This window comes from Ahaetulla prasina, chromosome 11 (genome assembly GCF_028640845.1).
Source record: "Ahaetulla prasina isolate Xishuangbanna chromosome 11, ASM2864084v1, whole genome shotgun sequence".
Taxonomy (NCBI): Eukaryota; Metazoa; Chordata; class Lepidosauria; order Squamata; family Colubridae; genus Ahaetulla; species Ahaetulla prasina.
This window is the reverse complement of record NC_080549.1, coordinates 18645647-18670703: the sequence shown is the minus strand read 5'-3', so window position 1 is coordinate 18670703 and position 25057 is coordinate 18645647. Positions and strand designations below refer to the sequence as shown.

The following is a 25057-nucleotide window of genomic DNA, read 5'->3' as shown; positions in this document are numbered from 1 at the left end:
TGGCCCTCCTGAGCTTTGTTTTTGCTGGCAGAGGCACAGTAGGCCAGTCCTTCACTGTTTCCAGGGCAGTCTTGTGGGCCAGATCTAAGCACCCCGTGGGCCAGATCCAAGCACCCCGTGGGCCAGATCCGGTCCCCGGGCCTTGAGTTTGACACCCCTGGTCTAGAATATAAGGTGAAAGAAATTTATATCATAGTTAAGCACCTGCCAAAGCTTCTTCAGTGCAACTTATACCCAGCTGGCTCCTATTCACTGAGGAAATGTAGTTATGGATGTACCAATATTGGCACAAAAGAGGATGGCACCTGGAAAGTTAAAAAATAATGGGAATAATTTTCATAAACATACACTCTCAGTGACTCAGCATGGTGAGAAAATGGCTCGTCTCCTTTTTACGTTTCTCCATTCTTAACAGTAGATTCCAAGATTCTCCTCTGGGCGGCTTCTCTAGGTCTATGTTCACACATTATATTAAACCATGGATTCTTTAATTAGGAATTATTGTATTTGTTATTATTGTGTCCTTGGATAGATCTGTGCAAAATTTGTGATTTGTCTAGCAGAATAATTGATTTTGTGCTCCGTGTTAGGCCCACACTAGATAGAACCCATCTTCTGTGCAGGAGAAGCGCTAGATTTTAATAATGCAAAATTCGGGAACAATGTGTCTCTTTTCATTTTTACTTTCCCGTGCAGTCGTCTTCTCACAAAGCCCTTGCCCTTCGAATTGCAAGCATTCCCGCTTACTGCTGAATAAAATTCATCATCCAGCATTGGCTGAGCTCCAAATGAAAATGAGGAAACTAATTACACATTTAGTTTAAGGTGAAATTAGCATACTTAGAATTTCAATTTCTTATAAACAGAGGCATGGGATAATTGACTTCTTCAAAGCTTTCTACTATCTTATTCTGGGTGGGTAATGAAGGTAGGCATAAATTAATAAGCTGAATCTCTCTCTCTTTTTCTTTCTCTCTCTCTTTCTTTCTCTCTCTCTCTCTCTTCTCTCCCCCTCCCTCCTTCTTCTTTCTTTCTTTCTTTCTTTCTTTAACAGCAGTACATTTATGTGGCCTGACTTGGCAGTTACAACCAGTTGATGGGCAGCTTTATGAAAACGGACTAAGTAAAGGAAACAGACTTACAGAATCTGTGGATACAACATACGCTCCCATTGGAGGCAAAGTGTCAGATAAAACAGAAAGGAAAGGTATCTCTTTTTCTATCTTTTTTCATCAAACGTGTAAAATTATCATGGAAGATACACTGACATCACTGGAAAGGCCAGAAGTCTCAATGGTTTTGTGTAGTGAGGACATGCAATTAACCCAACTGATGTCTATGGAGATTCTCAGTCACAAAGGTCTTGGTTGTTCCAAAAGGTGCTTTTTCAAGAGGCAGCTGGACTTTCTGGTTTTTTCTTTGAAGACGTTTCACTTCTCATTCAAGAAGCTTCTTCAACTCTGACCGGATGGTGGGGAATGGAAGGATTTATATTCCTTGCAAATGACCAGCTGGTCATTTTAGAGAGCTTTTCTTTTAGAGAGCCTTGAGGCCACTTGGAGATTTAGCTTCTTGGATGAGAAGCGAAACGTCTTCAAAGAAAAACCAGAAAGTCCAGTTGCCTCTTGAAAAAGCACCTTTGGGATAACCCAATTGATGTGCATGTTGCCTGAGTTAACATTATTGATTTATTTATTAGGTTTGTATCCCATGTTTATTACTTTGAAATGTATTTGATTATTACTTTGCATGTAACTCAAGGTGGTGAACATACCTAATGTTCCTTCTTCCTCCTATTTTACACACAGCAGCAACCTTGTGAGGTGGGTTGGACTGAGTGAGTGAGACCATCTCCTGGCGATTGGTCCAAAGTCATCCAGTCAGCTTTCATACCTAGGATGGGACTTGAACGTGATTGACTCAAACCCATCTACATAACATAACATCAGAGTTGGAAGGGACCAAAAAAGTTAGCTTTTTTGTCCAAGGCAGGACTAGAACTCAACGTCGCCCAGTTTCTGGACTAGTGTCCTAACCACTCGGCCAACCTGACTCTCCTACTGTATTGTATATATTTTAAGGGTAGAACAATGTTAGTCTATTTTAACCAAAAATCAAGAACCTGGGTGAGTCTAACACATTTTAATAAAAGATGTCAGCTTTTCTGAGCTACAGCTCACTTCATCAGATGCATGATGTTTCAGAAGATTGGTTTCAACAAGTCCTACTACATTCCTTCTAATACAGGGGTCTCCAACCTTGGCAACTTTAAGCCTGGAGAGGAATTCTGGGAGTTGAAGTCCGCCAGGCTTAAAGTTGCCAAGGTTGGAGACGCCTGTTCTAATACATGACTTAACCGTTTCTCATTTCGGCATAGTGGTAAGAATGCCATTGCTGTCATTCTAAGGATTTTTGCATAGATCTGGAGGTTGGAAACAGATCAGATCAAGATGTGATCTCACGTTAGATGGCTTAAAACACATACAGCAACACCGATAAATTAATGAGGCAATTGTAGAATAGGAGAAACGAGGTGAGACAACATACGTGGGAATAGTACTGGTGCTTAATTCAGATTTGACTTACAATAATGGCCAAAATTGTGGAAACCGTTTGGGAAAAATGTATTTTTGAGGTTTGATGGCTAATAACACCACTTTTTTGTGTGTGTGTGTTTCAAGCTATCCTATTCCACTGCTGGAATGGCCTGGGAATAACCCAGACCTTCACCCAATTGTAAATCTACAGAGCCGACTAAAAAAACTTGTTACTCAGAAACGACCCAGCAATAAAACCCAGTTAATAGAAGCAATCATTCAATCTTGGTTTCATATTATAACAGCTGCAGAACTAAAAGACTTGGTTCACTCCATGGGAAGACGTTGTAAGGCTAAAGGTTGCCCAACTAAGTATTAACTGACATGGTGATAATTTTTGTATATCTTGTTTTTTTCTATGGTGATAATTTTTGTATATCTCATTTTTTTTTACGTGTTTCACTTTACTTCTTTATACTTTAAGTGCTATTCTAATAGCAAAGTTTTCGCATTACATTCTCGATTAAATTATCTTTCCATTGATATATAATTTTATGGTACTATTCAAAAAAAAAGTGGTGTTATTAGCTAGTTGTCGAAAATACACTTTTCCCAAAAGGTTTCCACAATTTTGGCCATTACTGTAAGCACATTTGGATTGAATCTCCTAACTGAATTGATTTTTTTTTCCAGTCAAATGAAAAAGTTGAATTGAATCAATTCATTCTGCGCCAGGTTGGTTCCCAAACTGTGTCTCCTCAGTACTACATCAAATACTTTAACCACTATATCTTACAGGTTTTCTAGACCAGTGTTGGACTGGGAACTAAACGCTCAGGATCTTTTTATCTCCTCCCAGCTCCCATCTCATTGGAGGAAATAAAATGTTGGTTCTGAAATTTCTTTTAAAGAAGAAATGTCTTAGAAGAAAGCCCTACCCCATCATGTGCCATTACAGAAAGCGAATGTGGTTCAGAACAGGAAATATACATAGTCTTCAACTTACAACCACCATGCACCCCAAATTTCTGTTGCTAAGTAAGACATTTGTTAAGTGAATTTGGCCCCATTTGGTGACTTTTCTTGCCACAGATGTTACGTGAATCATTGCAGTTGTTAGGTTAGTAACCCGGTTGTTAAGTGAATCTGGCTTCCCCATTGACTTTGCTTGTCAGAAGGTCTCAAAGGGGGATCACATGATACACACGACAACCGTCATAAATGTGAGTCAGCTGCCAAGCATTTGAATTTTGATCACATGACTGTAGGGATGCCGCAGTGGTCACAAGTGTGAAAAACGGTCATAAGTCACTTTTTCCAGTGCCATTGATAACTTCAAACGGTCATTAAATGAACTGTTGTAAGCCAAGGATTACCTATACATTTGCAGCTGGCATAGACTGGTTCATCGAAAACATTTTTGCCTTTCATTATACTGCAGCAAAATTTAAGAGTCAGTAAGGGATATTTCTGCCAAGAAGGAACATTTCTATAATGGGATTGTGTCACGTTAAAATTATATCTCCCAGTATAATTTGGCATATGAATCCACACATGTTTATTCATTTCCCTGAAGATTGGGTCCTTCTATTTTTGAAAAGTGACAAAGCAGCCAGCATCCCATTTAAAAGTTATCCACCTGGACCGATATTACATTCGCTTTAAACATATGGCTTGTATCTTTGACCTTAGAGTTCCTGCCCAATACCCAGACAGTATAATCAGTATGGTAACGAGACCGTGTCAGTATCAGGAAAAATGTTTTTAAACATCCTCTCGGCCTCTTGGGCATTGGCTTATAAACAGTTCCAGACAATATCTGAAATGTCTTGTCATCTTCCAGCTTTTCTTGTGGCTCAAATGAAATTCTCTGAAGAGAAACATCGAAGTAATTTCAGACAGTACTGGGGGGCGGGGGGAGAGAAACTGTTTACGAGCTGGTATTCTTAAAAATAAGCAACAGTCTAAAACAGATGGGCTTAGCCAATGCTCTTGGACTTTTAATTCAGCCACCTAAATGTATCTTACACAGCTTAGGTGGGAGAACTAATCTTTGCTCTCGGCAGTGGTGAAATGTAAAATTTGTTCCTACCGGTTCTGTGGGTGTGGCTTGGTGGTGGTGGGTAATGTGACTGGGTGGGCGTGGTCAATTTTTTTAAACTTTTAAAAGTATTTTTCTATAACCTCTTTGGCTGAAAAAAAAATGCTTTTAAAAGCCTCTGACGATCAGGCAACTCAGCTGGGATTTTCAGAGCCTTTTAAAATAATTTTTTCTACAACCTCTTCGACCGAAAATGTTTAAAGTAAAAAATGCTTTTAAAAGCCTCTGACGATCAGGCAACTCAGCTGGGATCACCAGAGCCTTTTAAAAGCATTTTTTACAACCTCTTCAGCTGAAGATGTTGTAGAAAAAATGCTTTTAAAAGGCTCTGATGATCCCAGCTGAGCCGGGTGATCATCAGAGACTTTTTTTTTAACTTTTAAAAGCATTTTTTCTATAACCTCTTTGGCCGAAAAAATGCTTTTAAAAGCCTCTGATGATCAGGCAACTCAGCTGGGATCGCCAGAGCTTTTTAAAAGCATTTTTCTACAACCTCTTCGGCCGAAGAGGTTGTAAAAAAAATGCTTTTAAAAGCGTCTGATGACCAGACAACTCAGCTGGGATTGCCGGAGCCTTTTAAAAGTATTTTTTACAACCTCTTCAGCTGAAGAGGTTGTAGAAAAAATGCTTTTAAAAAGCTCTGATGACCAGACAACTCAGCTGGGATTGCCGGAGCCTTTTAAAAGTATTTTTTACAACCTCTTCAGCTGAAGAGGTTGTAGAAAAAATGCTTTTAAAAAGCTCTGACGATCCCAGCTGAGCCGGGCAATCATCAGAGACTTTTTTTTAACTTTTAAAAGCATTTTTTCAGCCAAAGAAAAAATATTTTTAAAAGTAAAAAAAAAAAAAAAAACCTCTGATGATTGTGCGGCTCAGCTGGGCATGGGGGGACAGGGATTTTTGCTACCGGTTCTCTGAACCACTCCCCGCCATCGCTACTGGACCAGGCAATCCGGTCCAAACAGGGAGCATTTCACCCCTGCTCTCTGGTCATAAATAGTTTATCCTAAAGGAAATCCCCCTTGACTGCAGTTTGGAAGGACAAATTTTGAAACTTAAGCTCAAATACCTTGGCCACCAAATGAGAAGAAAGGACTCATTGGGGAAGACGGAAGGCAAAAGGAGAAGGGGACAGTAGAGGATGAGATGGTTAGATAGTATCAGTGACGCAGTGAATATGAATTTGAGGAAATCCCAGAAGATGGGAGGACAAAGGAGTCTGGCATGCTGTGGTCCATGGGGTTGTGAATTGTTGGACATGACTTACCAACTGGATAAGAACAATATAAATAGCTCCTTTCGTGGGGTCCTCGATGCTCTCTGAGCTTAGTTATTTTCTTACAGATATTTCATTACCCAGCTAGATAACATCATCAGTGCTAGAAAGGAGTGGAGTTTGCTCTCTGTTTATATACAAGTTCCTTCCTTCCACCACTTCCCACTTCTCTGCTACTTTAGCAGAAGCAACATTCCATAGAAAATGCCCTAAAACCAGGGGCGAAATGCTACCGGTTTGGATCAGTTCTCCCAAACTGGTAGTAAACTGAAGACACATCTTTTTATTCGCGCGGGGCTGTCTTAAATTGAATTTTATCAAATTTTTAAAATTCTTATTAATTAATTTTAAATGGGGTTTTTAGCTCACTGTATATTTTAATTTTCAGGCCAATTTTAAAATAAGTTTTTTAATTGCATTTTAAATTATATATTGTACTGTTTGTTTTATTTTTGCCTGTACACCGCCCTGAGTCCTTCGGGAGAAGGGCGGTATAGAAATCAAATAAATAAAATAAATAAATAAATAAATAAATAAAAATTACTCCCAAAGAATTAAAAAAAATGTTTCCCAAAATGTATCTTCTTTCCCTGTTCATTTACAATATTAATATTAATCAATATTAATAACAATATTAATCAGTGAACGTGTTCAGTTTCTTTCTCCCCTTTTTTCTTTGTTTCTTTGCTTGTTTTTTGTTTTATTTCAAAGGCTGATACCCCAGGACCAAGCTGGGTCAAGAATATGATGTGGAAGAAAGGAAGTTGTAAAGCTTAGAGATGTGTTGGTATGAGAAGCATGATAGAAATGTGTTAAATATATCAATAAAAAGGCATTTGTGGATCCCAGTGAATAAATTAACACCTATATAGTGCTAAAAGTTCTTCGTCCTTGTTTAATCTCTGTGGAGTAATGTCAGAAGTCAACGCTAGCTCAGCTGTGTTGTTGTGAAATGAGACTTTTGCCCAGGGAAGACTTTTCTGAAGCCAGTAGTGAAATATTCCTTTGCTAGATATAACAGATTCATATCCACTGTGCCCGCCAGTCTGTTGATCTATTTGTGTGGGGGAGTCGGGGGTGGAGGAGAAAGAGAGAGAGAGAAAGAAACTGGTTCATCTATGCAATACAGGATATTATCTTTGGTTCTCTCTGAGCTTGCAGATGTTTCTTTACTCAAACTATCTAGCACTGATGATGTTACCTAGTTGGGTAATGAAGCGTCTGCTAGAAAACAAGCAAGCTCAGAGAGCATCAGGGACCCCTCAGTTCTCCTCCACCTCTTCCTCCCCTTTTGCAAAGGACTTCCTCTTTGCAAACCCCACTCCCTTCTTGCACTGATGGTGTTACTTAGTTGGGTAATGAAACGTTTGCCAGAAAACAACCAAGCTCAGAGACACCTCATTTCAAACCTAAGCTTCAAATATTTCCTTTTAAGGGTCTTTTCTTTCCAATTGCTGACAATATTCAAAGCAGAAAAATGATGAGGTCCCGGCTGAGGGGAATGTAATTTTAAAAAATATTAGATTGTGCAGAAATGGATAGATTAACACTGGCTATTAAGGATAAAGAAGATATTGAATATTTTTTGATATGGGGCGTATTCTACCAATGGCTAGATAACAGAAATGGAAATTAGAAAGGAGGAGATATAAATGGAGGAAATGGCTTAGAGGAGAGTTGTTAAAGATGAGGAGGTTAAATGTTAAGTATTAATGTTATTATATTATTATATTGTTATATTATTAATATGATGGTGGTGACTTGTCACAATAAAGATGTATAAATGTGACTATTTAAACATAATTGTACCCAGAACACACATTATTTGATGAAAATTGAATGTTATATAAATAAAAAAATAAAACTTGACAATATTCACAACTATCCTTTAGGCCTGAGGTCCACAATCGTTGGGATGTGAGGTATTTGGAATCGGGCCACACAAGAAGCAGGCCAGTGTGAAGGCTCACGCAGCTCCATTCATACGAGCATCACCCAAAGGCCTCTCTTCTCTCCATGAGTGGAGCTGCATGTGCTTGCATGCGCACCGGTCTGCCACTTGTACAACCCAGGTCCCCTCTTTCCCTCCCGCAGCTGGGCTGCCAAGCCGCAAAGATTTGGGACCACCATTTTTAGGCTGAAAAGATTCCTCCAGCTACCTGAGGTTTCATATTATATGCCTCCAGTGCATTTTCCCTTTAAGAGGTAAACTTGTCTTGAATTGCAGGCTGCTCATTTTATGCCTTTTCAATGCCTTTGGAAAGCATGTTCTCTTCGTAACTTTTCATTTTTTTTTGTCCTTTTGTGTTTTTTTTGGAGATATAGTACTTCAGAAAGGACAGGCAATAGACACGGGAGAAATTGAAATTGGAGATCAGGTGATGCAGACGATCCCACCGGGCCTCTTTTGGCGGTTCCAGATCACGATCCATCATCCATTGTACTTGAAATTCAATGTCTCCCTGGCAAAAGATTCCCTGCTTGGGATCTACGGCAGACGCAATATTCCTCCCACTCACACCCAGGTATTGTCAATTGTGTCTAGCTTTTAAAAAGTTAGCTATTTCACCGTGCATTGTGCTCTCCAAAATAATACTGAGGTTGACTCTTAAATGGCTTTATTCAAGAACAACCTTGCTTTTCAGTGTCTTCTGAACTAATGGAGTCTTCTTTTTTTATTATTCTTTATTAACAATTGAGATTTTTTCTTCTTCTTCATTTTATGTAAGCATGCAAGGAGGAAAGAATTTTGCCAGAGCTATGAAACCCAGGAAACGTTTGAACTATAATTTTATTAAACAGTAGACAGCCGCTTGATTTTGAATTTCAATTCAGAGAGAGCTGGAAGGGACCTTGGAGGTCTTCTAGTCCAGCCCCCTGCTCAAGCAGGAGACCCATTTCAGATAGGCCCTTTTTAAAAGCCTCCAGTGATGAAGAACCCACAATTTCTGAAGGCAAGCCATTCCCCTGGCTAATCCTCTGTAGGGGGCGAGTCATTGGCCCCCATGGAAAGGGTTCGCAATCTAAGCGTCCTCCTGGATGTATGGCTGTCTTTAGAAGAGCATATGACGGCCGTCGCCAGGGGAGCTTTTTATCAGGTTCGCCTGTTACGCCAGTTGTGTCCCTTCCTAGACCGGGATTCCTTATGCACGGTCACTCATGCCCTCGTCACTTCCCGCCTGGACTACTGGAACGCTCTCTACATGGGGTTCCCCTTGAAGAGCACCCGGAGGCTCCAACTCCAAGAATGCGGCTGCGCGGGTAATAGAGGGAGCAACTCGAGGCTCCCATGTAACACCTCTCCTGCGCAAACTGCACTGGTTGCCGGTGGTCTTCTGGGTGCAATTCAAGGTTCTGGTTACCACCTTTAAAGCGCTCCATGGCATAGGACCGCCTGCTGCTACCAATTGCCTCCCATCAACCAGTGCGCTCCCATAGGGAGGGTCTTCTCAGGGTGCCGTTGGTCAGATAATGTCGACTGGCGACCCCCAGGGGGAGGGCCTTCTCTGTGGGGGCTCCTGCCCTCTGGAACGAGCTGCCTCCAGGGATACGTCAACTCCCTGACCTCCGGACCTTCCGATGCGAGCTAAAGACATTTTTGTTTCATCGCGCAGGGCTGGCCTAATAGTTTTAATGGGGGTTTTTAATAGAGTTTTTAGTTTTTTAGCCAAATTGAATTAGTTTTTTTAAAAAAATGTTTTTAATTTTTGTATTTGTGTTTTACTCGGCTGTAAACCGCCCTGAGTCCTTTGGGAGAAAGGCGGTATATAAATCAAAATAATAAATTAATTAATAAATAAATAAAATTGTCCTCAATATTAGGAAGTTTCTCCTTAATTCCACGTTGCTTCCCTCCTTAATTAGTTTCCAACCATTGTTTCTTGTTCTGCCTTCAGGTGCTTTGGAAAATAAGTCGACACCCTCTTCTTTGTGGCAGCCTCTCAAATACTGAAATACTGCTATCCTGTCACCCCCAATCCTTCTTTTCTCTAAATGTTTCTTTACACTTTAGAGAAAAGTCTAAAGAAAAATTATTTTTGCCCGCATATTTAGAATACCTTATGATAGTTATTACTACCTGCTGGGGTGAATTGCAGACAGTCCCAGAAATATCTACAACCTGAGTTTTCTTCATAGATAAACACATATAAACCTTCTCCAAAGCAGTGAATAATCCTCATTTAATTAACACCTTTTGACAGCCTTTTGAAAGAATATCTCATAGCACTAAAAAGAAAAAGAGATTTGCCTTTATTGTTTGTTTTTGTTAGAAATAAAGGATAAAGATTCACACCCGTCTTTAGATTTGAATTCTCTGAGAGAGGAATCTTTCTTCCCTGAATATCTGCATTTCTTTTTGTGTCTTCATAAATAAATAGTTTCCATTTTGTCCCCCAGCTGTTTCTCCAAGACAATATGCTCTTCTGCCTTTTGGACAGTATGTGTGCACAAGAAAAATCACTTGATGTAAATTGTTAATTGCCAATGCCTTTTTTCCTGAAAAAAAAATAGCCATGGAATGAGAACAGAGATCAGGGAACACTTTAAGAACATACAAGATTTCAGCAAGTTCCCCCAAAAATGTTTTTAAAAGGACACAGCTGGGTTTTTCATGTTTTGCTTCAATGTTAGCAAGTAAAAAAGGAGTCGAAGTTTCTGCCTGACTTAATCTGTCTATTTTTAGGAAATTAAACAAAAATTGGGGCACAACACAAATTGTCCTTGCTAAATCGTCTTCACTTTTCCCTTTATCCCAGCCCTACGGATGAAATGATAAGCAGTCTGGTGTTACATAAATGATGTGGAAATTTGGTCATGGATTGTTACGCAAACAATATTTGCCAGTTTGCGTCTGGCTGTTGACAGTGTCTGCTGCGTTTGCTGGACTACAGTTTTTCAAAGAGAAATGCAAAGTTTCCAGAATGCTCGTGAACCTAAAGCCTACAGCATGGACAGTCCAGAGCTTTTCTTCCTTCTAAGATAAGAGAGGAAATAAAATTGGTTTATCACCCCCCTGTATAAGGCCATATACAGGCAGTTTTTAGGGTTTTAACCCCTAATGTAGTGGTGGGATTCAAGTAATTTAACAACCGGTTCTCTGCCCTAATGACCAGCTGGGTGGGTGTGGCCATGGTGGGCGTGGCCAGGGGGTGTTACAGGCAGCACTCAGCTTCCTACACCCCCCGGGAGCAAAAACGGGCCATGTGGGGACACACTGCCCCCCCACATGTCCCATTTTGAGCCTAGTAGGCCTCCCTGCAGCCTCCTAGGAGCAAAGAAGGGCCACAGGGGAGGAGGCGTGTTGTGTCCCCCTCCCGCACCCTGTTTTGGATCTAATAGGTCTCTCTGAAGCCTCCTGGGAGCAAAAACAGGTTGCAGGGGGGCACCCCCCCATGCCCTCATTTTGGGCCTAGTTGTTCTGTTTCCCTTCCCCCAATACTCCCAGCAAAGAGTCCGTCAGAGGCCTTCCTTTTTTTTCCCTTTTATTTACATAGATACATGTCCTGGCCACGTCTACCCACGGGCCTGCCAAGTTTCTGGAGATAACGAGGAAATTATAGATAAGGCCAGAATTACTCACGAATATATTCTTCCCTCCATGAAATAGTTAGCTCGCGCCAAATTCATTGCTTTGTCCGAGACAAAAAACCAGGAAGTCCCGCCTCCTATTTATAGTCTCTGCAGATGTCACTGCATGACAATTATGACTTGGCTTTGTCCCAACTCTTCCGCTGCTGCGCACGTCGATCAAGCCTTCGTAATCTTGCGTCCCTCCAAAACTGTTCTTGGGCGTTGCCAAATCAGAAGAAGGCCGGGAGAATCAGGCCTTGCGGCCCTCCCTTTGAGTGGGTGCCAGGGAGGGAGAGGGCTCAAGAGAAACAGGGCTTGCCAGGTCTTCTCCCTCATTTTCTGAATCATCCGAGTCCAGGAGTCTGGGTCCAGGAACCTGGGTCACAACACTATCCCTCACCGCAGGGCCCTTCCCCCGGGGCTGACGATCGGGATGCGGTCGGGCTGGGTTCTGCTCATGGAAGGCCTGCACCAGGTCAGGGGCATGAACGTCGGAGGCATCTACCCAGGAGAAATCAGTCCCGTATCCCTTCCACGCGATCAAATATTGGAAACGACCCTTTAGCCAGCGAGAGTCTCGTACGCTGTGGACTTCGTATTCCTCCGACCCGTCCTCGGCGACAGTGACGGGTGCTGTTGGGCACCGAAGGGGACTCGGTGTGGCCTCAGGAACCAGAAGGGACCGGTGAAAAACGGGGTGGATCCGCATGGATCGTGGCAGGGTCAGTCGGTAGGCTACCGGGTTGATGACTGCCTCGACAGGGAACGGGCCGATGAATCGGTGGTCCAACTTCTTTACCGGACGGGAGGTGTTTGGTGGAGAGCCACACCCGGTCTCCAACTGCCAGCGGGGGCGTTGCCCATCGGGAGCGGTCAGCGGACCGTTTGTAGTCCTCCTTTGCCCGATTCAGCTGCTGACGTACCAACTGTTGGACCGCATGCAATTCCGTCAGGAAGGTCTGCGTTCGGGAACAGGAGAGTCCGGTGGTGCCAGAGGAAGAGCCGCGGATGGTACCCACATTGGCAAAGAACGGGGTCATCTGAGTAGAGGTGTGCTGAGAGTTGTTAAAAGCAAACTCCGCCAGAGACAGGTAGTCGGCCCAGTTGTCCTGTTGCTGGTTGATGAAGCAACGGAGATACTGTTCCAGTATACCGATGACCTTCTCTGTACCCCCGTCGGTCTCCGGATGGTGCGATGACGACAGACATACCTGCACCTCCAACGCGGAGCTGTGAACTGAACTCCGCGGTCCGAAACCACCCTGTCCGGTAGACCATGGAGGCGGAAGATGTGCTGCAGAAAGAGACGGGCCGTTTTTGCGGCTGTGGGCAGTCCGCGGCATGGGATGAAGTGTGCCATCTTGGTGAGCATGTCCACCACCACCAGCACCGTGGTGAACCCAGAGGACGGCGGCAGGTCTGTCAGGAAATCCATAGAGATCGCCCCCCAGGGTCTGTCGGGTGTCGGCAAGGGTTGGAGGAGCCCGGGGGGGGCCCCCGTGGCGGTCTTGGCTTGCCGGCACGGTACGCAGGATGTCACGGAGGCATGTATATCATGCCGCACTCGGGGCCACCAAAAGGTCCGTGTCACCAGGTGGAGGGTCTTGAAGAACCCAAAATGTCCTGCTGCAGGGTTGTCGTGGCACTGGGTCATGACGAGGGCTCGGAGTGGTCCTGTGGGTACATATAATCGCCCCCGAAACTTGAGTAAGTCCTCCTCCAAGGTCCAAGGAGACGTGGGGCCCACCTCCGCTCTCCTTTGCTGCGACCAGGCGTCCTGGCGCTGCGCCTCTTGCACCTGGGCCCGCAAGTCCACTGGCTCCCGTGCTGCGGCCAAGGCTTCTGCCGGCAGCACTGTCCGTGGAGGAAGGGGGTCCTTGGCGCAGAGGTACTCTGGCTTGCGGGACAGGGCATCCGCCCTCCGGTTGTGACCGCTGGGAATGTAGGTCACGCGGAAGTTGAACCGGGCAAAAAACAACGACCACCGGATCTGCCGCTGGTTTAACTTCCGAGCTGTGGTGAGGTGCTCGAGATTCCGATGGTCCGTTCGGACCTCCACCTGATGTCGGGCCCCCTCCAGATGGTGTCGCCAAGCCTCGAATGCAGCCTTGATAGCCAGCAACTCTTTTTCCCAGATAGTGTAGTTGCGCTCGGAAGGGTTGAGTTTCCGGGAGTAGTAAGCGCAGGGAAAAAGTGTGCCACCATTCGTCGGAGCCTGTAGCAGCACCGCTCCCAGAGCCACATTGGACGCGTCCGTTTCCACCACAAAAGGCCGGAGCGGGTCGGGATGCCTCAGGACGGGTTCCGTGGCGAAGGCTTTCTTGAGGGCTGTGGATGCTTCTTGCTGCGGGGACCCCACCGAATGCAACCTTCTTCCTGAGGAGCTGGGTAAGTGGAGCTGTCAGTGTGGCGAAGCCGGGATGAAGGTCCGGTAGTAGTTGGCGGCCCAGTAGGCGCTGAACATCCTTCACCCGACGAGGGGCTTCCCAGCTACACAAAGCTTCTACTTTACATGGGTCCATGGCTATGCCCTCGGGCGAGATGATATGCCCGAGGAATTCTATGGAAGTCCGGAAGAAGACGCATTTCTCCAGCCGCATTGAGTTGTTGCTCCATAGCGTTGCAGAACCAGACTGGCGTGTCGAAGGTGGCTTTCCTGGACCGGGAGTAAATCAGGATGTCGTCGAGGTAGATAACCACGAACCGATCCAACATGTCTCGGAACACGTCGTTCATGAAGTGCTGAAAACGGCGGGAGCATTGGTCAACCCAAATGGCATGACAGTGTATTCGTAGTGTCCGTATCGGTGCGAATGCCGTCTTCCATTCGTCTCCTTCTCGTATCCGCACCAGGTTGTAGGCCCCGGAGATCGAGCTTGGTGAAGATCGTGGCCTCCGCAACCTTTCCAGTAGCTCCGGGATGAGCGGCAGGGGTAGCGATTCCGCACCGTAATGGCGTTAGCCGGCGGTAATCACAGCATAGGCGCAAGTCCCTGTCTTCTTCTTCACAAAGAGGACCGGGGCCGAGAGGGACTTTGAAGGCGGATGAACCCTCGGGCCAGGTTTTTGTCCAGGAAGTCCCTGAGGCGGCCAACTCGGGCTCCGACATGGAATACAGGCGTCCCACAGGCAGTGGTGCGTTGGGCAGAAGGTCCACGGGCAATCGTGGGGCCGATGCGGGGTAGTCGGTCCGCCTCCTTCTCGCTGAACACGCCGGGCGAAGTCCGTCAGCTCAGGAGGCAAGGTGATGGCAGCGGTGGGGACGTTCTGGCCGGCACAGGTGTGGCGGATGTGATCGACGCACTGCAGACTCGGGAAAGAGATGGCGTTCGCGACCAGGCCACCTGAGGATCGTGGGTCCGAAGCCAGGCCAACCCAAGGACCAAGGGAAAATGAAGGTCCGCCGTGACATAAAACTGGATCGCCTCCTCATGGTCCCCAATAGCCAGGCGCAAAGGCTGGGTGGCGAATTTAATGGGGCGGACACCAGTTCTCGTCCATCAATTGTCTCTACCCGCATCGGAGGGTCCACGGAACCACGGGACCGCAAACTGGGTCACAAAGGCCTGGTCCATAAAGTTTGTTGTGGCCCTGAGTCCACCAGCGCATGCGCCTGGAGCCCGTCCGACTGGTTCCCCAACCATATCCGTGTGTCCAGAATCAGATGCCGAGGGGCCCAGAGTCTACTTCCGCAACGTCCAGTGGGGCTTAGTACGTGCCCGACCTAGGGTTTCCCGAGGTCGGGCCTGCTCCGCTTCGATTGGTCACGCTGTGATTCGGGACGGCGTCGTGCCCCACTTCGCTTTCTGGGGCAAGAAGCGGGCGGCCGGGCTCCCCACAGTACAGGCACAATCCCCTTGGCGCCCGGTTCCGCTCCTGGGCTGTTAGGCGAGGTCTGGCCGCCCCAACTCCATGGGCTCTTCCGCAGTGGTTACAAAACGTGGGGCGACCCTGGGTGCTGGTGGTGCAGGAAGTGGGGTGCAGATGTCGACGGAGGGTCCCGGGGTGCGACGGGACGGTCGCCGTTGCAGACGGGCATCGAGGCGGAGACAAAGGGCACCAAGTTGTCGAGGGTCCGCGGCGCCCACGCGGGCCAGCTCGTCTTGCAATTCCTCTGAGAGTCCCTCCTGAACGCGTCCACCAGCGCTGCATCATTCCAGTCAGAGTCCTGGCACAAAAGACGAAATTCGGCGATGTACTCCTGCAGGGGCGTTTCCTTGACGGAGTTCCTTAAGGCGCCTGGTTGCCGTCAGCATTGAACGGGGTCCTCATACATGGTGCGAGGTGCTGCCAAAACGCTGTTGGTCCGCCAGCAGGGGCTGTCCTGGAGCAAGAGGGCGTGGCCCATCGAGCAGCCGAGCCGGAAAGAAGGTTAATCACGAAGGCCACCTTAGCCCGGTCGTCTGGGAAATCCTCTGGCCTCATAGCCATGTAGAGCTGGCACTGTCCCAAGAAGGTCGGGAACATCTCAGGCTGCCCAGAAAACTTATCCGCACGGTTATCGGGCACTGCGGCGAGGAGGAGGAGTGGGAGGATGGGGGGGGGCTGCAGGCACATTCCTGGCAGCAAGTTGGCCTGCCAAGTGAGCCACTTGCTGCTGGAGCTGTTGATTAGCCGCGTGTAGCTGCTCTAACTGCTGCTGTACCTGCTGCTGATCCATCTTTGGTGGAAGATGTTTTAGTCAGGTCTTGGACAAAATGTTCTGTTTCCTTCCCCAATACTCCCAGCAAAGACTCCGTCAGAGGCCTTCCTTTTTTCCTTTTATTTACATAGATACATGTCCTGGCCACGTCTACCCACGGGCCTGCCAAGTTTCTGGAGATAACGAGGAAATTATAGATAAGGCCAGAATTACTCACGAATATATTCTTCCCTCCATGAAATAGTTAGCTCGCGCCAAATTCATTGCTTTGTCCGAGACAAAAAACCAGGAAGTCCCGCCTCCTATTTATAGTCTCTGCAGATGTCACTGCATGACAATTATGACTTGGCTTTGTCCCAACTCTTCCGCTGCTGCGCACGTCGATCAAGCCTTCGTAATCTTGCGTCCCTCCAAAACTGTTCTTGGGGCGTTGCCAAATCAGAAGAAGGCCCGGGAGAATCAGGCCGTGCCGGCCCCTCCCTTTGAGTGGGTGCCAGGGAGGGAGAGGGCTCAAGAGAAACAGGGCTTGCCAGGTCTTCTCCCTCATTTTCTGAATCATCCGAGTCCAGGAGTCTGGGTCCAGGAACCTGGGTCACAACACTAGTAGGCCTACCTAGTAGGCTTACCTGGGAGCCAAAACATTGTGCATGGGGACTCCTGGAAGGGGAGGGACCAGCCAGCAATTTAACTACCAGTTTGCCCAAACCAGCCCGAACCGGCTGAATGGGAATGGGAATTTTTGAACTGGACAGCAGGCATCAATGAGTTGGAAGCTGCCAAACCTTCATGACGCTTTGCAGGAAGAAGTGAGCAGAAGACCTGCAGGCCTTACGATTATTGGGCTGCTCTCCACTTCTCACTGAAGCTCTTTGAAGTACATAATAGATCTGGAAGGGACCTTGGAGATCTTCTAATCCAGCCTCCTGCTCCAACAGGAGAGCCTTTCAGACAAGTGATTCTCCAGGTTCTTCTTAAAAGCCTCCAGTGATGAAGCCCACAGGTTGCTTTTCCAGGAGCCTTTCCAATATGAGCTGCCGAGTATGTCCTGTACTTTTAGGATGCCCTTGTGCATCTGCTTCCTCCAGTTCCATCATCACCATCACTTCTTGTACCACCACCACCCGTAAGGTCTTGCCCAGTGGTGGGATTCAAGTAATTTAACAACCAGTTCTCTGCCCTAATGATTTCTTCCAACAACCAGTTTGCCAAACTGCTCAGAAAGTTAACAACCGGTTCTCCCGAAGTGGTGCGAACTGGCTGAATCCCACCACTGGTCCTGCCTCACCAGTCTTCTCAAGAAAGCAGAACTCTTGAAACAAAATCCATCTCAAAAGAAAACTTTTATTAGAAGATTGTGACAGCAAGAGATCTAGGCAGGAAGTAAGTTTTCCTGCTTGAAACGTTAGATTAAACTACTGCAGACAGAGCCCCTACCAAGGTCCAATACATCAATACATCATCAAGCCAATCCCAGTGAGTGAAGATGTTATGAGAAACTCAGGCCAGTAAGGTGATAGACTCCGGTCTATCTCCGGCAAGATAAGCCAGCTGCTCGAGGCATATTCCTTTCCTCCTCAAAAGGTCCTGAAAGTTGCAGTAAAGCAATACAAGAAATAAAAACAGAAACCCCATACAGAGACCCCTAAGCCTCCCCACTCCTAGCAGATTGACAGCGTCCTGATAGGAATCTATGGGACCTGACATAACATTTTCCAAGGTAGCCTCCACTCCTGCTTCAACTATCATCAGAACACACTGTGCCTTGTCAGTCGATTCCCTTCTCCATGGTCTGCAGACTATCCTCGCACTAACAGGAGAAAACAGGACTTTTCCACCTGTTTATTGACCACCCACCTTACCATAGGGTAACTATGGACGGCTTAACATATACAGTTAAAACATAAAAAGACATTACAGATTTACAGATTAACATAGTTGGAAGGGACCTTGTAGGTCATCTAGTCCAGGGGTCACCAACCTTTCGGACCTCAGGGTCCACTAAATTCATAATTTTAAATCCCACGGACTACTAATATGAATTTTTGAAAGAGATAAATAGTATTTAGTGCAATATAAAAATGCAAATAATTTTTCTGCAGACCATTAACATTTTCTCGTGGACCACCAGTGATCCATTGACTATCAGTTGGTGACTGCTGATTTAGTCCAACCCCCCAGCCAAGCAGGAGACCCTACAGCATTTCTGAAAAATGGCAGTCCAGTCTCTTTTTGAAAGCCTCCAGTGATGAAGCTCCCACAACATCTGAAGGCCAGCTGTTCCATTGGTTGATTGTTCTCACTGTCAGAAACGTTCTCCTTATTTCCAGGTTGAATCTCTCCTTGATCGGTTTCCATTCATTATTCCTTGTCTGGCCTTCGGGTGCTAGACACCCTCCTCTCTGTGTTAGCCTCTCAAATATTGGAATGCTGCAATCCTGTCTCCCCTGGTCCTTCTCTTCACTAGACTAGCCATGCCCAGTTCCTGCAACCATTGATCGTATGTTTTAGCCTCCAATCCCCTAATCATCTTGGTTGCTCTTCTCTGCAAGAGTCTCAACATCTTTTTTTATAGTGTGGTGACCAAAACTGGATGCAGTACTCTAGGGGTGGGCTTACTAAGACTTTATAGAGTGGTATTAGTACCTCACTTGATCTTGATTGTATTTCTCTGTTAGTGCGCCTTAGGATTGCATTGGCTTTTTTGGCTGCCGCTGCACATTGTTGACTCATATTTAATTGGTTGTCCACTAAGATTCCAAGATCCCTCTCACAGTTAAAACCACATTAAAACTAATGATAAATGAAGGCTGGTCATGAAGTATCCAGATTTTTATCACGTAACCATGGGAACACTGCAGCGGTCCAAATTTCAAGAATTGGTTGCAGCTACTCTTGGTTCAGCCCTGTCATAATTTTGAAAGGTCCCTGAATAAATGGTTCTAACCTGAGGACTACCTGTACAGTAAAATATCTAATGGTAGAACTGATACATAAAACAGAAATACAATGAGCAAAATGAGATCTAAAAATAAATGGGACCATAAGTCATAAAATAAAAATAGTCTTATTAAAAGCGACAAATAACTTAATACCTGAACAATTGATAGCGCGAAGGATTGTACAGATGGTAGCACAAAACTGGACAACTTGGGAGGATATTTTTGAGTTCGGATCTGAAAGAAGTAGAATAACAATAAGTAGAAATCACACCCCATGTTGGGAAACTTCTTCAAGACTGGATAAATGAATCTCTCTAGAATCCCTATGTAGAGAACAGAATATTAGAGTTAGAATAGAATAGAACAGAACAGATTTTTTTTATTGGCCAAGTGTGATTAGACACACAAGGAATTTGTCTTGGTGCATATGCTCTCAGTGTACATAAAAGAAAAAAATAAGTTCATTAAGAATCATAACGTACAACACTTAATGATAGTCATAGGGTACAAATAAGCAATCAGGAAACAATATCAATATAAATCGTAAGGATACAAGCAACAAAGTTACAGTCATAAGTGGAAGGAGATACGTGATGGGAATGATGAGAAGATTAATAGTAAGACTTAGTAAATCGTTTGACAGTGTTGAGGGAATTATTTGTTTAGCAGAGTGATGGCATTTGGGAAAAAACTGTTCTTGTGTCTAGTTGTTCTGGTGTGCAGTGCTCTATAGTGTCATTTTGAGGGTAGGAGTTGAAACAGTTTATGTCCAGGATGTGAGGGGTCTGTAAATATTTTCACAGCCCTCTTTTTGACTCGTGCAGTATACAGGTCCTCAATGGAAGGCAGGTTGGTAGCCATTGTTTTTTCTGCAGTTCTAATTATCCTCTGAAGTCTGTGTCTGTCTTGTTGGGTTGCAGAACCAAACCAGACAGTTATAGAGGTGCAGATGACAGACTCAATAATTCCTCTGTAGAACTGGATCAGCAGCTCCTTGGGCAGTTTGAGCTTTCTGAGTTGGCGCAGAAAGAACATTCTTTGTTGTGCTTTTTTGATGACTTTTTTGATGTTAGCTGTCCATTTTAGATCTTGCAATATGGTAGAACCTAGAAATTTGAAGGTCTCTACTGTTGATACTGTGTTGTCTAGTATTGTGAGAGGTGGAAGTATGGAAGGGTTTCTCCTAAAGTCTACCACCATTTCTATGGTTTTGAGTGTGTTCAGTTTCAGATTGTTCCGGTTGCACCATGAGGCTAGTTGTTCAACCTCCCGTCTGTATGCGGACTCATCATTGTCTCGAATGAGACCGATCACTGTTGTGTCATCTGCAAACTTCAGTAGTTTAACAGATGGATCGTTAGAGATGCAGTCATTGGTATACAGAGAGAAGAGAAGTGGGAAGAGCACACAGCCTTTGGGGGCCCCTGTGCTAATTGTACAGGTATCTGATGTGATTCTGCTTAGCTTCACCTGCTGCTTCCTGTTTCTTAGGAAGTTTATGATCCACTTACAAATCTGTTCAGGTACCTGTAGCTGGTTTAACTTTGTTAGAAGAGTGTCTGGAATGATGGTATTGAATGCTGAACTAAATTCTACAAAGAGGACCATTGCATAGGTCTTTGGAGATTCAAGATGTTGTAGGATATAGTGCAGAGCCGTATTAACAGCATCATCTGTTGATCTATTTGCTCGGTATGCCAATTGCAGGGGATCTAACCGAGGATCCGTGATAGTTTTCAAGTGGGGCAGCACTAGCCTTTCAAAGGTTTTCATGACTACAGATGTTATAGCAACTGGTCTGTAGTCATTCAGTTCCTTGAAGGTGGGCTTCTTCGGCACTGGGATGATAGTAGAGCGTTTGAAGCAAGAAGGAACAGAACATCTGTAGCGATTTATTGAAGATTTGGGTAAAGGTGGGGGTCAATTGGTCAGCATAGACTTTTAAGCAAGAAGGAGTTATCTTGCCTGGGCCTGGAGCTTTTCCTGGATTTTGTCTGTGAAATAGGTCCTGCACTTCCTTTTCTGTGATCACTAGGGGTTGTGAACCCAATGGGATGGGGTCAGTTTTAGGAGGCTTGGCTGTTGGTGGTGTGTCTGAGATGGGGGTTGTGGAGATAGGTGGCTGTAGTTTCCTTTCAAACCTGCAGTAAAACACGTTCAGGTCATCTGCCAGTTGTTGATTTCCTTCTGCCTGGGAAGGAGGTTTGCCAGAGCCGGTGATATTTTTAAGAGTTTTCCACATGTTTGCTGGTTCATTTGTTGAGAACTGATTCTTTAGCTTTTCATAGTAGCTTCTATTTGCTGCTCTGATCTCCCTTGTTAATACATTTTTGGCCTGATTGTACAGCATTTTATCACCTTTTCTGTAGTTAGAGTTAGATAAAAGAAGAGCTCTGGTGGTGCAGTGGTTAGAATGCAGAATTGCAGACTAACTCTGCCCACTTTCAGGAGTTCGGTCCTGATCAGCTCAAGGTTGACTCAGTCTTCCATCCTTCCAAGGTCAGTAAAATGATGACCAAGATTGGTGGGGACAATATGCTGACTCTGTAAATAGCTTTGAGATTAACAGAGTTGGATGGGACCTTGTAGGACATCTAGTACAACCCCCCAGCTCAAGCAGGAGACCCTACACCATTTCTGAAAAATGGCAATCCAGTCTTTTTTTGAAAGCTTCCAGTGATGAAGCTTCCGCAACTTCTAAAGGCAACTTCTGTTCCATGGGTTGGTTGCTCTGACTGTCAGAAAATTTCTCCTTATTGATGGCTGTAATGCACTGTGAAGGGGTATATACTGTAAGTCTTAAGCGCTAATGCTATGTTGATTGTAGAGCAAGAACCTTTACTGGTGACCGGCATGGAAGGTTTGTACTTTCTGGTGAAGGATAATGTTCTATGCCCAAATCTGCCAACTGATTAAAATACTTGTTCAAATACTTCCATGCTTCAATCAAAGTCACGTCATTAGTCTCTAATTCACAAAGCACTGAAACAGCCTCCTTTTAATGGTTGTGGAAGGAATCGGTGAACTTAAACTAAGTTTAGCTTGGGTTTTGGAACTAACTTTAAAGGGGCAATGCTTTGTCAAGGAGAAAAGGAATGGAATATAAATAAATAAAGGATTCCTCTGAGATGAAAGGCAATAAGAATTCATTTGATCATTTCTGTAATCTGTGCTGTTTCAGTTTGACTTTGTAAAACTAATGGATGGAAAACAGCTAATTAAACAGGAACCAAGACATTTTGAAGAATCTCACCAGGGGCCCAGAAATCTAATTTTAATGTCCATGCAAGAAACTGGTTTCATAGAATATATGGACCAAGGAGCCTGGCACATGGCATTTTACAATGATGGCAAGAAAGTGGAGCAAGTGCTTATGCTGACGACAGCAATTGGTAAGAGGTCATATTTTTTTTCTCATAGATTTGATGGAGGCAGTAGGGTCTCAGCACATCCGTGTGTTCCAGATATATATGTTCTGACCTAGGCGTCCTTAGAAAGCATGAAGCAAACTCTTAGTCCCACAAAACCACTTTTATTTATTTGACTGTAAATTACTTTCATTTACAGTCCACAAGGCTTGATAAACAGTCTATCAGGGGAGTGTTTATAAACACCCACCTTATCTCCCTTGGAATGATGCCAGAGAACTAATTGACACATGCAGGGCAAGGCCAAACTTAGCACAGAGTCAATCAGAACTTTCCCAGAGCTTTTAGTGACCAGATGAACTAATTGCTTCCTGCAAAAGCTCACGTCCCGTTTGCTTCTCTTTTATGAGTTACGGGAGGGGCCAGTCATCTCCAAGCCTTACTCCCAAGTCGACCCTGTTTTCTTGGCCTTGGCCCCCTCTCTGCCTCCAACTCAGAGCCCTCGTCCAAGCCTTTCCCAGACTCCAGGACTGGCCCACGTTCCTCCCCAACCTCCTCACTGTCCGAATCTGCTGCCAGCTCTGCTGGCCACTGGCGGGCCACAACAATGTGTGTGATCATTATTTCATCAGCTCCACATATTTGGGGTTTATTTGGTTGGGAAAGGCTCTGAATCAGTTTATATAAACAAGGTTAGCATGAATAATTACAATTGGCAGCATTTATACTTTGACTAAACCAGATTGTTTAAAAAAAACAAACATATTGAAATGGCTTAGCATGATTCTTCTTTTTCACAGAAGAAAGAGCCCACCTGCCATTCACAATTTGATTTTCTTTCCAGATTAGTTGGGAACATGAAATTCTGAAATGCAATTATACAGTAGAATGGGAACATTCAGATTTTTCTGGTGGTCTCAGTACCGTGGGGTTTAAGATTAATTTAAATAAGAATGCTCAGTTGCAAAGACAGCAGAATATGTTCAGATGAAATGTGAAGCTTCAATTCTCGATTATCTGCGCTGTCCATGAACAAGGATGCTTAAAATTTCAGGTGTATCTGAGAATCATGGCTTGTGGCTCCCAAGCCAAGCAGAATTCATTATCCAAGAAATCCTGGTTTATGATTCTGGCTTGTTAAAAGACCCCAATAGTGATGCATTCTCTACCTGAACCACTATAGTGAATCAAGTTGGCTTCCCAAACGTCTGGAGATTTGCAACTGATCATGGTAGTGATATCATTAGAAAGTGCACGGGTGGGTTTCATTGGCCTTTTGGAAAGGTGGGAGGGCTCAGTGAGGTAGATACTAGAACTTTGAAAGGCAAATTTCCAGTCTTCACCTCCTAAATTAGCCTGAAATTAGCCTGAAATTCATTGGTCTAAATCAGGGGTGTCAAACTCAAAGCCCGCAGGCTGAATCCGGCCCATGGGCTGCTTAAATCCGACCCGTGGGGCTGGCCTGGAAATATCAAAGGACCAGCCTGTGGTGCCTCTCCCAGCCAAAACGGGCTATGTGCAGCCCCGCGTGGCCCGTTTTTGGCCTTCCCAGCCTCCAGCAGCACTCTGCTGGCCAAAAGCAGGTTGTATGGGAGGCCTCCACAAAGCCCATTTTTGGCTGGCAGAGTGCTGCTAGAGGCTCGGGTAGCCGAAAACAGGCTGCGCAGGGGTCTCTGGAGGCCTCCGCATGGCCTGTTTTTGGCCAGCAGGGTGCTGCAGGAGGTGTCTGTCTTGTCTCCGCCACACTCACCCCTCCTGCCGGCTCATGGAAGAAAACTAGTGTTGTGGCTCCCGCCCCCAAACCTGGCCCCATGCCCGAAAGTGCCTTGGAGCCGGGCCTGCTGCCAGAAAGTGACTCAGAGCCAGGCCTGCTGCCAGAAAGTGATTTGGACAGTGAGGGAGAAGGGCCATCAGGATTACCTCGGAAGCACCGGCCTCCCTGGATCAGCTCCAGGAGCGAGAAGCAGGCCAAGTGAAAGAGATAACGAGGCCTCCTTCTCCTGACTCCTCCCCCCCCAGGCCACGCCTGCAGACCCAACTGACAGCAATCAGGCTTGGCTCAATCCCAGGTTTCGTAGGCAGGAGAGAAGGGAACAACAGAAACAGCAGAGGGGCAGGCCTAGGAAGTGCCTAGGAAGGGTCCTTGAGTGGTGCAGACTGCTAAACAGTCTGTTATTAACAACAGCTGCCTGCAATTATTGCAGGTTCAAGTCCCACCAGGCCCAAGGTTGACTCAGCCTTCCATCCTTTATAAGGTAGGTAAAATGAGGACCCAGATTGTTGGGGGCAATAAGTTGACTTTGTATATTATATACAAATAGGATGAAGACTATTGCTTAACATAGTGTAAGCCGCCCTGAGTCTTCGGAGAAGGGCGGGGTATAAATGTAAAAAAAAAAAAAAGTGCTGAGTCATGGAGCCACACCCCACAGGATATAAAAGGCAGCAAGAGCTGGTGTGTCTCTTTGTATCAGGCAAATCCACGGATTGACTAGAGCTGAAGTTTGTGACTCACCAGCGTCTTGGCAGTTATTGAGGGCTCTTGGCAGACGCTGATTCTTTTGCTGCCAGAGCTGATAAGAGCCGGCTAATTAAGCCATCGTTCGGACGGAGGCGAGGAGGA

At 45.4% G+C, this 25057-nt stretch overlaps 1 protein-coding gene across 1 annotated transcript in view; it reads left to right on the top strand.

The window, feature by feature from the left end:
- TENM1 (teneurin transmembrane protein 1) overlaps nucleotides 1-25057 on the top strand; it is a 544190-nt gene that overhangs the window by 340363 nt on the left and 178770 nt on the right. The window contains exons 6-8 of the mRNA XM_058196608.1: nucleotides 1055-1207; nucleotides 8240-8439; nucleotides 22248-22458. Of these exons, the coding sequence (XP_058052591.1) occupies nucleotides 1055-1207; nucleotides 8240-8439; nucleotides 22248-22458 (564 nt within the window). The remainder of the gene's footprint in view (nucleotides 1-1054; nucleotides 1208-8239; nucleotides 8440-22247; nucleotides 22459-25057) is intronic.